We start from the raw sequence: 16886 nt of genomic DNA, 5'->3' as shown, positions 1-16886 counted from the left end.
TAATTTTTATATTATTTTACATTAATATTTATATGTTTTGAATAAAAATTGATTTTTATAGGTTAATAGGATTGAATAAAAATATTAAAAATATTTGTGATTTTCCGTACGCGCCAAATACCGAAAAATGCTTTTGACGAAAAATATTTTTCAAAAAAATGACATTCCTGAAATCATTTTACGATAAAAACCATTTTACGTCGAAATAATCGGAGCATTAATCTAATTTTTACCTTCACTCGAAATTATTTTAAAAGCCCTCAAGTAATTACGTACAACCATCTTTCATGGATACTTTTTCCATATTTGCGTCTCCTCCTTTTTTACTTCGTTAATTAATTCCGTTATTTGCCTTGGTTTGGAAAGGTCTTATTTTCATAGAATGTTTTTTTCTTCTTCAAATTCGACAATTTTTTTTCTTTAAGTTTATTTAAATGACATAATAGCAAATGATTCAACAAAGGGTGAAATTAAAATTGTACTAGATGCTTAAAGCAATTAATATATATATATAATTTCATTTTATGCTAACTATTTTACATTAAATTATCACTTATTCTAAAAGTATAACATTATTTTAAAAGTTGATGCGATCCAATTGGTTAAATCTGTGATTTCATTTTTTTTTCTTTTTCTTTTTCTTTTTTGAAACAAAAAATTTGTGATTTCAAAAGATTGCAATTTGAGTAGATTAGACAAATAGTGGAAGATATTTGCATGGTTTTAAATTTGTTTTCTAGTTGGCAGATTCACCATATCGGTAGAATCGCTAATAATGTGACACATGGTTTAGTTAATGCTACTGTTAAACATATCATAAATCAAGTTTGAATGAAAGAAATTCTGAATTGTATCTGTGATGTTGTTTTGTTAGAGCAATATGCTTTATTTTCCTGATTGAGTAATAAAAGTGTCACAACTTTATTAAAAAAAAAAAAATTGATAACAATATTGAGACAAGAGTTACAAGAACTCAAAAGACAAGAGTTACAAGCACTCAAGAGATAAAAGTTACAAGACAATAAATTAGATTTATTATTGTTAGTGTAAAAGTAGAAGAGATCGACTTGTAACATTCAAGACTATTTCTCTATAAATAAAGTATTGCATACAATCAAATAAGTCAAGCAAAAATGTAGCCAAGAAAATGCTTTAACGTGTAGACGTAAGCCATAGGCCGAACCACCTTAATTTTATATGTCTATCTTTCTTATTCTCAACTATTCCCTAAATGACATGTTCTTACATGATATCAGAACTTTGTGTTCTTACAAACAAAAAGACTATTTTAATGGGAAATAAACGGTATAATCAAAGTTCAAGCTCATAATATCACCTTTGATACCATGTCAAAATTATTACTTATTTCAAAAAATTAAAGTGATCAGAAAACAATTTTTCTTGTCCGTAAAAGCATAAACTTGTCACAAAAAAAAAAAAAAAAATTAGATAGAGAGATGGAATTTTTTTTTTTTTTTTTCTAAAAAAAAATGAGTATGTTTGGCAAGTGAGGGAACAAAAGAAAATAGTGAGAAAAGAATTTTTGAGTTAGTAAAAAATGATAAATGTGATATAAAAAAGTGAAAAAAGTTATGAATTGTAGTAAATTTTTTTTTTATTTGAATAGTAATAAAAAATTATTAATGTGAGATAAAAAATTAAAAAAGTTGAAATATTTTAATATTGATTGTTTTTAAAAAATATAAAAATAAAATTAAAAAAATTTGTGGTACTTGTCAAACAAGGTAATTAGGCAAACTTCTTTTGAAAAGTAGAGGGGCACGTTGCAACCTCTCTCTATGAAGGGTCAAAAGGTATAAGATTCTCCTAATCCTGCTTCTATAGAAAGTAATTATAATTGATGGCGTAGAATTGGAGCCAGGTCAGAGGATCTTTTCAACCAAATTAAAATAATAATAATAATAATAATTAAAAAAAAAAAAAGTTTGGTCAATTGAAGAAAATTATTGTTTTGGTAAGTAATTAATTCAAGGAAAAGATAAACAACAGACAAAAGTCTGGAATTCTTTTTTGGGTAAGTAGAAGAAAGAGATCTCATTCTTCTAGAGAAAGATAAAGAAAGAGAGGCAGCTTGGCTGAGTTAGAGCCTCTCTCTCTCTCTCTCTCTCTCTCTCTCTCTCTCTCTCTCTCTCTCTCTCTCTCTCTATATATATATATATATATATATATATTTTGTGGCAACCTCTCGTTGAGAGGAATCCTCTTGAGAATCCAAGAAATGATATCTATAATATCCACTAAAGAGAATATGGATTTTACACCATTAACCAACAAACAAACAAATAAACAAAGAAAGAGTATAAATTTACAGTCAACATAGTTTAATTAATTGAATTGTTAATTTATCATTTTCTTAACTTGAGGTACATTCTTTTCTACTAATGTATATTTGTATCATTTTCAAGATCGGACAAAATATATATATATTTTTTTATAATAATAAAAAAAATGGGTTGGAATAAGTTCTTCCAATCAAAAAAAATAAAAAATAAAATGAGATGTGTCTAATTTTTTAATAACATGTGAGATGCACATGTTTTTTTAATAAAATTCATTCCAACTTTGTTCCTGCTGTTAAAAAAAGCATGTGCATTTTACATGCTTAAGGGACACATGTCCTTTTTGTACACTGAATTTGAGGAAGTTTCTCCAACCCAGTTTGGAGGAAAACTCTGCCCTTCAAGATCAGTATACCATTAAAAACTTACACATGCAAACATGGCTCATCATCTTCTTCATTTGGTTTAATTATAAGTGCATCTTCGGCGGTAGTAGTCAAAATAGCTTCTGAAAAAAAAATATAAATTTTTACTTTTAACTACTACTTTTTTAATACAAACTCTAACATATTTTCTATTCTACTTTCTATTTTATTTAAATATTATTTTTCAGTTTCTTATTGTTTTCTTCTCTCTCTCTCTCTCTCTCTCGTATCTCTCCTCATGTCTCTCAATTCTGGCCCTGCTTGCAAGAACACCTTCAAAATCCAATTCATCCGAGCCACTGAAACCAATAGAGGAGGGTGACAGGAGTCCTCTAATGGCCTCTTGTGACAACTTCTCTCTCCTCAATGATGATCACCACCATCACCACTAGTCAAACCTTTACGATCCCTAAATCCCAACCTCTAATCACCTACACCTATCCTACATGTTCCACCGCTTTGGAGTGAGGGCGACAATGGTCCATGCACCACCACCTTTGACCCAATCGATCATCTCTCCCTCCTCCTCTGCCAACGCCTGGAACCCATAGAGAATCAATGGCAAGGAAGAGGAAGACGATAACGATGAGGATCAGTCGTTGATGTACGAAGTGACAAGAGGAAGGATCCTAAGGATCTCAGAGATAGAGCTACCAACAAATACGGCTATAGCAAGAACAACAGCAACAAGAAAGCAAAATCTTCTTTCGGCGGTGCATTACATAACATATAATATGTAATACCTTGTTTTAAATTAGGGTTAAGAAAAAACCTTAACGAGGTCTTAAAGATTATAAGGAACAAAGAATGACGTGGAAATTAGGAAGAATGGGCCCACAGAACACTTGAGGCAAGTTTTGATCTGGATCGATTGGTCAGACTCAGAAACCCTAGCGATCGATCACCCTAAAACCTAAGTGACTAATTGATCGCTGTGGCGCGAAAAACGCTAGAAACCCTAGTGATCAATCACCAAAAGAAAATGATCGATTAGTGTGGAGCGAAGACACATCAGATTAAAGTTAAAATCCTAGTGATCAATTGATCCTAGACGTGATCGATTGGTGACAGACAATATGCGATTTTAATAAGTACAAAACTTGTAGAAGTGTAGGGTTGGTTATTTAAGGCTCATTTAGGGAACCTTAGCGATCATTTGGTCAACTAGAGGCTCCAGAGGCTCCAGAAACATCCATGAGAGAGAGAGAGAGAGAGAGAGAGAGAGAGAAGGGAGAAAAGAGGGAGGAAGACAAGGGAGATATTTTCTTGAAGTTTTGGGAAATTACGGACCCACCGACCCAAGAGCTAAAACTCTTAGCCCAATATTGAGTTTTCATTCATAAGACTGCTGTCATTTCATAGAGTTTACCAGATGTGTGTTAGTGTGCATGTATGTGCTAATATGGGTAGTTATGGGTATAAAATCAAGGAAATGTTTAAGCTTTCTGTGAAAATAAAAAAAACCCTAGCTTTATGATGGATTATGTTATAAACAAACTAAATGAAGCTAAAGACGAGCCATGAGCTCTAAGTTATGGGTATAAAACAAAGCTTTTGGTGAGAGGATAATGATAAGTGCATAAAGTTGGAATGCTTATGGTGTAAAAAGGTTCTAACTTTATATGTTAAATAGTGCTAAGAGTGAAAAAAGTAGTATCTTTCGAGTCTTAGAGTTTGATGTGTATAGTAATTTTAATTAATGTGATGACTCGTCGTAGATGCGCTAATTGTAATTATTAATGTTAATAGAATGTTTTATATTTTTACTGCTAGTATGCTTTTTTTGAAGAGTAGAGATCACTAAATCTTATTCCTTGTAAAATGGGACTAGAAGCAAATCCTAGTTAATTAATTTCTTGGGACATTACACTTGCTCATTAAATAAGATCAGGGACGTTATAATGACACTCTGGGTAATTACCATTAATAAACTCTAGGGTTGCCATAGGTGGTATCAGAACATTTTGGGTCTGTGGACTCTAGGATTTAATCAAGATAACCTTGGGTAAAGATAAAGAAAAGAAAAGAAAAGAAAAAGTTACAACATAATTGTTTATGTTTCAAAAATAAAGAAAAATGTCATTCAAAATGTAAATTAAAATTGTATTATAAGGGTGTTCTATGAAATTTGGTTACAATGTGATTCAATTCACCAGTGCACTATACCAAACAAAAAAAAAATACATATTAATTTTGTGTTCTACTCCAATGTTACAACAAACGAAGGAATAAGAATAGCTGTTCCTTTTTTTCAATAGAATGACCATTTGCATCCCAAACGTGCTCCAAGTGTCTATTTATATATATGTAAGAGTACTTATTGGTAGCATCTATATATATATATATATAAGCTTTGTAACGACTCACCCTCAATGACACAATATTGTTTGCTTTTGGCTCCCTCCAATTAGACTTTTCAAGAGGTCACCCATCCCGGTGCTACTCTTGCAGAAGGACAGAAGGACGTACGCTTAACTGCAGAGTTCTGATAGATTCATGATCATCACGACTTTAAAACGCGTGTGTGTCAAGAAGGGTATGAATATTTATATAAGCACATCCATGTTCCTATGCCCAGGCGACGTGGGATGTCGAAATCTTAATTAGCAATAATAGGGGTACGTTACCCACTACGAAAAAATAGCTTCACACTTAGTATCGTCCGCATATATAGAAAATTTGCAAAAGATTCAGTGAACAAGCCAATTCCCTATCAATTAGAAGAACGTTACAAAACAAATTGATTGAGTCCAAGGAACAAATAAGATACCTTATTTAAAGGGCTTTGGAAGAAGACATACACTATCCTTATCAACCCCCATGAAAGCATCTTTCACGTGATCACAATTGCTCATGTTCATGGCCTTAATTTGTGTGTGACCTCCTCATGAGGGAATCCTTTGTCCCCATTCTCTCTCTCTCTCTCTCTCTCTCTCTCTCTCTCTTGGCCTGTCAATATAAATAAGTTGGGAATCTTTTAAAATAATTAAAATGGATCGACATAATTGAGAGAGTTTTAGAGTTTTTGGCAACTTTGTGAGGCTGTTCTTGTCATTTAGGGTTTTGGTGTCTTTGTCTACTTTTGGGAGTTGTTGAGTGGCATTATTGTTGCTCTTGCAAGAATTCCACCCAAACCTCTGCCACCATTCATCATCATTTCCTCTATTCTTTTCTTTTCATCTTCACCCTTACTACAATTTTCAACTCTCTTGGAGAGAGCAAGAGATAGAGATAGAGATAGAGAGACTTCAAATTAGACTCCTCAGTCACTTCTTTCTTTCTTTTTTAAATGGTCCACATCAACTTCTATTTTTCTCCCAAGTGTAATCATCATCATCTATATTTTCTTTTGCTCAGTATTTATCACTCTAGTGTTATTACTGTAGTCCCTTCTCATCCCCCTAGTCAAAATAATTCAAAATGCTATATTAGCTACCTAGCTAGCTAGCCAGGATGCTAAAACGGGATCAAAATGATATACATCGGGCCTAACAAAATGCTGAAATATTTGGTGTGCTGTTATGGTACTCACCGAGTACTGTTTACTTACCAAATCTGAAAAGAAAAGTATTAAAAAAATCTATAACAATTATTAATCTTTCTCCTCTCAAAGAAAGAATAAAGAAATCATCGAAAATGAATATTTAAATGGAACAGTGAATTCAGATAGCTTAAATTAAATCTAGGTAGTTAAGTTTTTTTTTTTTTTTTTAACAGCATCTTAGCCAAATCCTTTTAGTTAAAATGAAGAGTAAATTTGTTGAACCGGACGATGTAAACACCATATTAATTACCTATCTCACGTACATTTCATACGGACAACAAAATTGCTGAGATGTCTACGGACCTGTCAACATTGTAACTATGAATTATTTATTTATTTATTTTCTATGAATTCAATTGCATAGGAAATGTGCTGATGTTAATGATCATGAGCATGGTGCATGTCCTCCTTTTTCCTACTTCATGCGCATCACCTACAGTACAATGATAAGTATTTCTTACACCCCAAAAAGGACTCACTTTCAAAAATACTTTTTTGCTTTGGAAAACAATGTGCTTGATGCATTGAACATGTACAACTTACAACGTACACCCCCATCATTCAATTAAATTATGCATCTTCAACTAGCTTTTCACACTATTTTTTTTTTATTTGATTTGATTTGATTAATATTTTGTCAAACATATCCTTTCAGCACTTATCTAACTTATCTTGTATCCTGAATTCCCTCATGCATCTCAATTGGAAATAAAGACAAATCAAACTTCCATCACTCAACATTTTTTAAAGGAACCTTTAATTAATTTCTTAATCTTTGAAAAAACAGTTTAATATTTAGTTATAAGCATGGCAAGCATGAAGATGATGATAGTAACGACAAAAGGTCCTAATTGATAATTATTAACCTACAATATAATTAATACTTCTAATACCAATTGTTACAATAATTCCAACTGCCCTTTCACCAATGCAAGCCAAGCTTTGATTCATCATCACATCCTGCACACACCAAGTATACTTTTCTTTCAAACTTTTATATACGACCGACCGACCGACCTTGCATGTCAATTTAATAGACCGAATCAAAAGACTTTTTTTTTTTTTTCCTATTTCCTCGTAAATCTCTTATATCCCATGACTTGAATTCATACTCCTCTTTCTTTTTCTTTTTTTTTTTAAAAAAAAAAAAGATATATAGGGAGGGCAACAGCCCATGAGTGCAGGTTGAAGCAAGAAGAAAAGGTCTGTCATGGGATGGTAAAAAGACGTGGGCACTGTCGGGGGCCGCGTGGCATGACGTGTTAAAAAGATGTTGGGGGAATCGTTTCGCCGCATATGAACGGCGGTGCTTTCAACAATTCGAATATATTGGTGGATCCCACGCCCAAAGGATTCTCCTTTTGACAATTCTTCTCTCATCTGTTCTTGGATCGATTTCCCAACCACTTTTCCCATTCCCCCTAAAGAGAGGAAAAAAAAAAAAAAAAAAAAAAAAAAAAAAGGTGTGCCTTACACTGTTCTTCTTTGTGCCACTATTGCAATCATGAAGAAACAACCTGGAAGACTTGTTTGAATTTCAATGCTTGCAATTGGCTTTGCTTTTAACCGACTTTTTAATTGCCTTGGCTGTCACATGATTGATGATGAATTTTCCTGTCGACTCACAGTTAAGGGCATTTATCACTCAAGGATTCTAAGTGGAATATTTGGACATGATCGTCCGCGTGCAATGTAATATTAACCTCTCGTTTTAGCAGTTAAAACGATACCCATTTCGCATCGGTTGATGTGAAAGTAAATGACACGAGAAGTCAAGGCAGTAACCCGATTGGATGAATCATGCAATCTTGATAATGAATTGGTCACATTTTAGATAAATAGATTCTGTTGCAAAAGGATCAAACAGAGTATGAAGGTCTCCTTGACCTTGAGTTCCCTAAAAGATGACAATGCACTTAAACATGCTTTCAATGTGTGAGTTTACTTCTTATCTATCCACCTTCTAATGGTCCCTGTATAAATTCTAGGTGATGCTCTCCCCCACAACCCCACTGATCAGTTGGCACTGGAGAAAAGCCCCCCAAAAGAAGGAAGAAAAGGGTCTAAAATAGGAAATGCATAACAAACTCTTATGTCTTGGGCTCACATTTTATAACTCCCTATTCTGTCTAGTTGAAATGCGGGGTCGGAAGCTTTGAAAGTGAAGCCAGTGCAGGAGTCCACCTCAAAAGGTTCTTTATGCTTTATCTTCACACCTCTTATTAGATGGGTCCTTCAGAAACAGGCAGAAAACCGTGTGTGAGATTAACAGTTCAGGCTTGAGTTTCTAATTCACAATATGACAATATAGAATCGATAAATTAATAAATGCATCTGTATCATACAACTTGATGTGGTGCATCAGAGATAACCAACCAGTCGAACTGGGAAATGGCACGGGTTTGATCAAGAAGCAACACCATACCTGCAGATCATTCTGTTTTTATGTAATCCCACATTCTCTTTACAACATCAGCCCGAGATAATGCATTTTCACCGGTACCTAATAATTTCACAAGAGCATCTGAAAGTGGAACAAGAACCTCCTTTCTTCTACCGCTTCCCTTTCTTCTTTAGCTCGTCTGAATCTGAACAGTGAAAGTTAAAACAATGTTACAAAGATATCGTGGAAATGCATCAAATTCTTTATCTGTATTCTTACTTAGGTAGGCCATGCCAGTACCCAACTTTTGCAGAATACTTATATATGTACATAACAACTTTCCTCACCCAGTGAGCCGATAATATGAAGACCTGAAGTAACTTGCTCACCTTCTTGCCCATGTTTGCACCACTTCTCTTTCTGTGAAGAGTCATCTGGAGCTCCTAAATTACAGAAGAACTATTCATTCAACCATTCAAACAAGTACTAGAAACCTTTTGCTAAAGCTTCAAGAAAAAGGATATTTAAAATTATGAGTCCGTAAGAGCATTAATAGATGGTACAAAATATACATAATTAAACCTAATGAAAAAGACCAAGCCTTTATCTACATCCATGGATGCTTTGGAACATGACCAGTACCCAAACTGGACTCTTACTTAAAGGCGCTCGGCAAATGTTCTTGTGCCTGGAGACTAAGCACATTCCACATTCACTTTAGGTAACGAAAATACTTCCACTATTTTTCTCTTTGCTCCAGACATATCATTTTTTTTTAATAAGTAAAAAACCAATCTCATTAAAAAGCGTAAGAGAACCCTTAGTACACTAGGAGTATACAAAGGAAACACCTAATTAGAAAGAGAAAAATGAATAAGAAAGTCATCAAAACTAAACAACAAAGGGTGCACATAAGTCGTAGTCCAAAAGTACAATGCAAAGTAAAATGAGGATAAAATCTCTTCCAAGGTACTTTTCAAATCGTCAAAGCTCCTATTGTTCATTTTCCTCTATAACCACCAAAATAGGCAGATAGGCACCATTTTCCACATTGCAGTACTCATTGGACTTTGAAAGGACCGCCAACAAGCAAGGAAGTCGACAACCCGTCTGGGCATAACCCAAGACAACTCGAAACGACTGAAGAGAGTACTCCACAAAGCAGAAGCCACGTCGCAGTGAAGAATGAGATAATCCACAGACTCCCTAGTCTTCTTACACATAACATCTATTTATTACGATAACATGCCGCTTCCTTAGATTGTTCAAGGTAAGGATCTTGCCAAGAGCCACGGACCACATAAAAAAGGCAGCGCTTGAAGGAGCTTCAGTGCACCAAACACTTTTCCAGGGAAAGCGACTACCTCCAAAGCAAGTCAATGAGAAAAAGGACTTGACTTTGAACAAACCTTTTTTGGAGGAGAAACGTTCCACTGGTTGGACCGCCCAAAAACTCTGAATTATCCGCAACAGAGGCGTCCTTTAAACGAGCAATACCAAATAAAGATGAAAAAGCTACCTTAAGAGTCGTGTCCACACACCATAAATCATGCCAAAAGCTGATCTTAGTTCCATCCCCCCCAACAAGTCTAGTGAAGCTTGAGAAAGAATCCCAATCTTTTCTGATGTTCTACATCCCCACCCCAAAGGCAACAGCGGCCCAAGAGAGCACCACCCACCCCATATCATATTTTCTTTACAGGAGAAGCTCAATAGTTTATTGATTCATGATCTTTATTCAACTCATATTAGGTGCATCCACAATTTCACAAAGTATGCAAAATTCTGCTGGAGAACAAAACATAATTAAGAAAAGAAACTTTCAAGGTGATAACTTTGATTGGGTTAAAATAAATACATGATCACATGAATACCAGAGATCTTGAAACATGTTAGATGTCTTTGTAAACAAAATGTTGGTCACTAAACATTGTTGAAATAGACATCATGAAATAAGTGGAATACCAGACATTGGATTAAGGCATTTAAAAGTTTTATTGAAACCAGGTTTGAGGAGTGGACCAGGTCCCTTTCCTTGAGGCATTTTGCATTAGTAGTTGTAAGGACTTCTCAGGCAGTAAAAGCTACATAATACTTGCAGACTATGCCGCATGAAACTTCAATAAGCATGAAGCCTTTCCAATGAGCATGAAGTACATGTTTCCGACACACATCATGAGTATCATATGGGATATGTCTCTGACACACTTATAGCAGCATATCTGTATACATTAAAGACTGGACAGTCCAACAAAGAGAAAAGCATCAAACATATTTTCTGATTGACAATAAGTTCTTGCATTTGCTTTCTAAGTTAACTATGGGCTGTGCAATTATTACAAAATGAGTAAAAGTACCTACATGGCTACATAAGATATTTCAACTGTCTCCATATCCTAAGATTTGGAAACTAGAAAAATCTGTCCCTAGACACACCCATACATCACATTTCTAAGAGAGTTAACATATCAAATCCTGCAAAAATATAAACAAAACCTCCGTGCTTGTATAACTCAAAAGCAGCAAGCCCTCTACGAACTATATCCAAACAAAAATATCTCCCACTCTATACTAGTCATGAAAGGATTTTATAATATCATTCACATAATAGAAACGACATGATTTTTAACAACCTTGCTTTCAAATCATAAGCAGTCCGACAAATATGATGTGCATATTATATGTGCTTACTCCTTTCAATCAAGGTACCTAAAGTTAAGAGGTATGTCAAAAATAAATTTATTAAATTTTATGTGCAGATTCTTCAGAATAACAACCACAAGTAACAAGATTCAAATGAGCATGTGTATGGGGGAGCCAAATGCTAGCAGAAGTTCCAAGTAAGGTGGTGAAGGAACAAGGCTTGCTAGAGAAAGATAATTAAGCCAAATATATAGTCTCAATATCTTGTAAATTTAAAAATAATAGCATATTAACCATATCATTATCAGGATAACTAAAAAAGGTCTAGTCTGGTGTCAAAAAGATAGCTTTAACTCGTTATATATCCACATCCATATGTAGAAGTTATCAAAGAACTGAAATGTCCTAAAACAGTTTTCAATATTCTTTGAAGCTTCCATGTTATTCCAACTTTGATATTGGACGAATTTTCAATAATTTTCACTTCCTTAAGACTGCTCTTTTATGGTTCTTCAAATCTCCCCCAGTAGCTGTAGAAGAGGGAACACACATTCTACTTTCAATTAGTGTTGTATTTGGATTTTATAATTAATAAGTCAACGTAATTATACTAAAAGATGCATTATTCATCAAAAAAAAAAAAAACTATACTAAAAGATGCATTTGCCCTTTCTTTTTCTTTTTTTTTTTTTTTTTTTTTTTTTTTTTTTTAATATAAGCTAAAAGATGCATTTTATTCTTGGACGCAAGCTGTAAAAGCATAAATCTCTGAGTTGCAAATGCATTATATACACGACATATTGAAAACAAAATTGCTATTAGTGTTCTAAAACATTTCTTTAGCTTATTGTGAATTGCTGTATGAATGATTCTTAAACTCTTTCGGTAAATTCTTTAAACACAAGAATATAGCATGTGCAGCGAAAGGTGTCCACTAGGAGTCTATTCAACTTCTTTAGTTCTCAACATAGCATATGAATTGCCATCAGTGGCGGACCTAGGTTTGTAAAAATGGAGGGGCCAAATTGAAAAGAAAAAAAATAGAGGGGGCAAAACTAAAAAAATTAAAAAAATTAAGGGGTAAAATTTTTATTTTTTTGGGGAAATTTTTTTTTTTTAGGGGAAAATTTTGGGGCTTGGGGGGGCCAGGGCCCCCCTAGCCTCCATGTAGGACCGCCCCTGATTGCCATGGTCATGATTGATTAACAGTGACACAAAACATCAAGTTTACCCCGTAACTGATGATGTTTAATTTTGTGGGCCATCTCCATCTATCACATGTGACAGTGCAGCCATAAGAAAGACAGCTTTATCCCCTTCTACGCAATACAAATCACTAAGAGTTGTTTAGTTGCAAGAATACGAAGGTTCTCCTTGCATCCCAAATACTGGCAGCGTACCCACTCTATCAGGTTTACGAAGTAAACTGTGGCAATAACAAGAACAATTTTGAAAATATGAACTAGAAACTTACTATCAACCACGCATGCAATAAAATGAAGTAGCCATATTTACAGCTCAAATTCATGATCCATCTAAAGATAGGCAAAAACTTCTCTAGAGAGAGAGATGCCCCTCAAGGCAAGGACAAAAACAACAGCCAAAATCTACCATGAAAAAGAAAAAATAATGAAAGTAAAACTCACCCTCTTCTTTTGCTTCCTCATCCACTACTCTCCTCTTCTTTTTCTTCTTCATTCTCTTCTTCCTCTGCAATGCTGACATCTCCTTCTGATACAGAACCGCCACTCTCTTCACCTCTTACCCTTTGCTTCACATCTTCTGATTGTTTGATCAATTTAATCATGTTACTATTTCACACAAACACTTAGACCTTGCATCCTCAGAATGATGCTACTAAAAGGTAAATGACAAAGATCACTCCAAAATACCATTAGAAAAATAAAACGGAGTTTCAATGACGAAGGCTATATGTGGTAGTTGAAAGTTGAAATTGCATAAAATATACACATCCTACGGCAATCCAAATACTTCAAAAAAAAAAAAAAAAAATCCCCCCCCAAAAAAAAAACAGAAAACAAAAATATAAAAGAGCAGAGTTCATACGAGTCATATCAGCATTATACCAGACACCAAAAGTCAAAAAGGAAACGACTCTACTAAACACTACTGACATAATATAATCACAAAATTTAATAGTCTTAATCTTTTATTGAGAGGTTTAATTAATTCTTTGGCTTATTTCAAAACAAGCACATACCAAAGTCATACTCACCAGCATTTTTCTTCTTCTTCTTTTGAGTTGAGAAAACAGAAACAATTAGTTAACAAGTTGCATCACAAATGGACTATACTTTGTTTATAAGTAATACATTTACCAAGAAAAAAGGAGAGAACTCAGGTGCACGGGGATTGTACAAAATTCTCCCAAAAGTTACAATCTAAAATTCCAAAAGGTCAAGCAAGACTACCTAGGGCAGGCATCTAATCACACAATGATCTCAAAACACATGCTTATTATGAGTAAGCTCAACACCGATATAATTGAGGACAAGCACGAGATGGATAAGTCCATGTTATGTGCGCCTAGGTTCCTGAGATGAAGAAGTATCAGATAGTTTGGAAGGGAAGCCGTGTGTTTAACAAGATAAGAGACCAAGACAACAGACCTTGATACCAGGGCTCAAGGAGACTCATGCAATGAAGACCACTTGGCTTCCATTCAATTGCCCAGAGAAGTTCAATCATCCAGGAGATGCGCACCAGCTGTGAAGGTTTAATTGTAATTCTGTTGAAGAACGTGGGTCTAGTTGTATTGTTTTCATTTCCCAAAAATGGTTCCAGGTTGTTCTGGAATGTGATAGGGGCTGTACGTCCAGTAGTCCAGTATTGTAGTGGGTCAGTTATTCAGTAGTGTAGTGGGTCAGTTAATGGATTAATGAGTAGAAGCGGCGGTAATGGGTTAGTGGGCAGCAAACCACTACTGGCAGTTATGTTTAGTTCTTTCCTGTATTTATAGACATCAGCTAATGAAGAGAAGTATCTTTTGAAGTGTTAAACATAGAGCCGTGTGCTTATGTGTGGAGGGATAGCCCCTTGAAGTGCTATATCTTTATTTTATTAGCTACCAAATACCGAGGTTCATAACAGTCCAAAGACATGCACAAGAGGGAATGAACAACTCACCACAACTGCCTCAAGAAAAAAGAAAAGAAAAGAAAACAACGGGGGGCAATTGACCTAAAATAAAGTTCTGCCAAGTTATATCTTTTACCATTTCAATCTCTTTGCATGTCTAGAAAATAAACACTCTACAGTAGTGAGGTTATCAATTGCAACATATCAACAGATTCATCGTATAATAATCGGACACAAATGTCTTTCAAATACTTAAAGTTTAAAAGGTTTTATAATTGGGTGAAATGAACCAAAGGCTCCTTTATTTATATTATAATATAAGGCACTTCCTTCTCAAAGTCAAGTTTTGCACTTCTTGCTTTCAAAAGATAGCAGGGGCAGGCTATGCCCTTCCTTCCGCTGGCTCTGCCCTATCTATTAATCTCTTTTTCTAAATGGATACTTGGGGATTTCTCCAGCACATAGATCCTGAAAGCAGATCAATATCCATTTTCAACATATCTATCTACCAATAGAAAGGTAGAGATCTCTATCTTGGTCCACCCCTATATCTAAATATGGAAGAACCCACAGTTAGAGGGCGTAACCAATAGAAAGGTCTCAAGTTCTCAACCTGTCCCTGACATTGTTCACCAATGATGCCCCCTGGACAATCCCTGGGGTATCTCTGGCAGAAAATTAAGTCACATGATATCACGTTATGCAAGTCGGAAGTGAGATGAAAATGCTGAATTAAAACAATCAGGTAACCTACGAGATGTCATTAGAAAAACTGAAAACCGAGAGGTGCCACTAAAATGACCAAAAAGAAGAAGAGAGATAGGCTTATTTTTACCCTTAATAATATACAAGAAAATACAACATATATCAAAATATGCATTAAAGTTTATTGCAAACAACCATCACTTCCCATCAGAATGGTTTACAAATTGATTTCTTTATATGTTTCTTCGACATAATTTGACTTTCAATTTCTCCCTCACTGCTCTATATATGCAGAGTACTATAAGGTACTCGAGAAATTTTGGAATTTGGAGCTTTCTCAAATTTCATAATGAGACTACTAGAATGTAAATGTTAGAAAGGTTAATATCAACAGCATTCTGGGAAACACATTCAGAAATATTTTTTAATTGATGGGGAGTGAAGCCAAATAAAGCCACATACTAAAAGTGGGTGGGGTTGGGAAATACTGAAGACCCATTTAAATTGATGGAATTTTCATTATTTCTCGTTCACGGTCACTATGTCCAAACAAATGTTTAAGTGAAGTTCAATAAGCATATACTAGTTAAAACTTTGTGCAAAATAGATTGAACTGGGAAAAAGAAATAGCAAAATCCCAGTGAACTAACAAGATAGCAACATGTACTCAAGCATAATGTGGAAAAATACCAACTCACGTTGGCACGATAATCATGCAATCTTGTATAAAAACAATAATTTCAGTGTGAAAAAATTCAAATGAAACAAACTCTATCACCATGATTCATCTAAAATTAATACAAGAATTCATATTCTACAACTAAAATACTTGATTATCATGAAAGTTCTCCAAAAAATCCAAGACCTCCAATAACAAAACAAAATCTATAATTTAATTTTTACATGCAACGCAGCAAATTGAAAAAAGAAACATAAATCCCAAAAGCAAGAAAAGGTTCTCTTCTTATTCTCAAATTCCAAGCAGTACCCATACAATCATGCACGAATCAATAGATACGGCATGAAAAATATTTTAAATTCCGAATAAAATTCAAAATAAGGTAGTCAAATGCAATATAAGAAGTACAATGCCATTCACAATTCATCTAAAACTCATTAAGGCTGCGTGCAATTGTCTTGGGTATTTAGAAGGAATGAACTCGATTCATAGTCTCTCTCATAAAAATTGCTTCGATTCAAAAACATACATAAATGTTTAAATATAAAAGGAAAAAGGGCAATAAAATGAAAGAAGAAGAAACTCTTGATCCAACAAATCTTTAGAGAATGAATTTGAAAAATACCACCTTCCACCTAATCGTATAAAAAAAAATGCATCACTCTTAGCTAATTCAAGTAATTTGATATCTAAAAAGATCTGAAATTTAAATCCCTACTCCCAAATCCTTAGCATCCAATTGCAACCTAAAAGTACTGTAAGGATAGAAATGACAAATATTATTCACCTAAACCCTCCCAAATAAAAAGCTCAAACTGACTTAGTTCAGATTTTTCATACACAAAAGTAAAAACTTCGTTCTTTACTTTAAACCCCAATTTCCCGGCAACCAAACAACAAATAGAGAAAATGGCAATATAGTGTACTACAGAGAAAAACTCACCCTCCTTCCTTTCTACCTTTCCCATCACTCTCCTCTTCTTCTTCCTCTTCTACGACGTCGTTTTACTCCACCTCTTGCTTCACATACTCTGATTCCCCACCAACCTCTTATCCTCCTCCTCCTTCTTCATCGGGCTCTGCCGTGAGGGCTTCCATAAAAATCCCG

General features: G+C 34.4%; 1 protein-coding gene across 9 annotated transcripts; it reads right to left on the bottom strand.

The window, feature by feature from the left end:
* Window positions 1–8077: 8077 nt before the first annotated feature.
* Window positions 8078–16875, bottom strand: LOC133881691 (uncharacterized). 9 transcript variants are annotated; one of them, XR_009902573.1, is made up of 6 exons: window positions 16722–16861; window positions 12942–13077; window positions 12527–12721; window positions 9000–9095; window positions 8695–8857; window positions 8078–8502 (listed from the first exon to the last, which is right to left on the bottom strand). XR_009902573.1 is itself a non-coding variant. In XM_062320693.1 (4 exons), the coding sequence occupies exons 1-3, from the start codon at window positions 16744–16746 to the stop codon at window positions 12959–12961; spliced, it is 342 nt and encodes a 113-aa protein (XP_062176677.1). In that variant the 5' UTR covers window positions 16747–16856; the 3' UTR covers window positions 8973–9095; window positions 12942–12958. The 9 variants fall into 9 exon arrangements, 1 of the variants encoding a protein (XP_062176677.1); XR_009902570.1 differs by having other exon boundaries at window positions 9042–9095; XR_009902574.1 differs by lacking the exon at window positions 12527–12721 and adding an exon at window positions 13926–14123 and having other exon boundaries at window positions 9042–9095; window positions 12942–13074; window positions 16722–16856.
* Window positions 16876–16886: the final 11 nt, after the last annotated feature.

Source organism: Alnus glutinosa, chromosome 11 (genome assembly GCF_958979055.1).
Source record: "Alnus glutinosa chromosome 11, dhAlnGlut1.1, whole genome shotgun sequence".
NCBI lineage: Eukaryota > Viridiplantae > Streptophyta > Magnoliopsida > Fagales > Betulaceae > Alnus > Alnus glutinosa.
The sequence above is the reverse complement of the archived record's forward strand: the minus strand, read 5'-3'. Positions and strand labels throughout refer to the sequence as shown.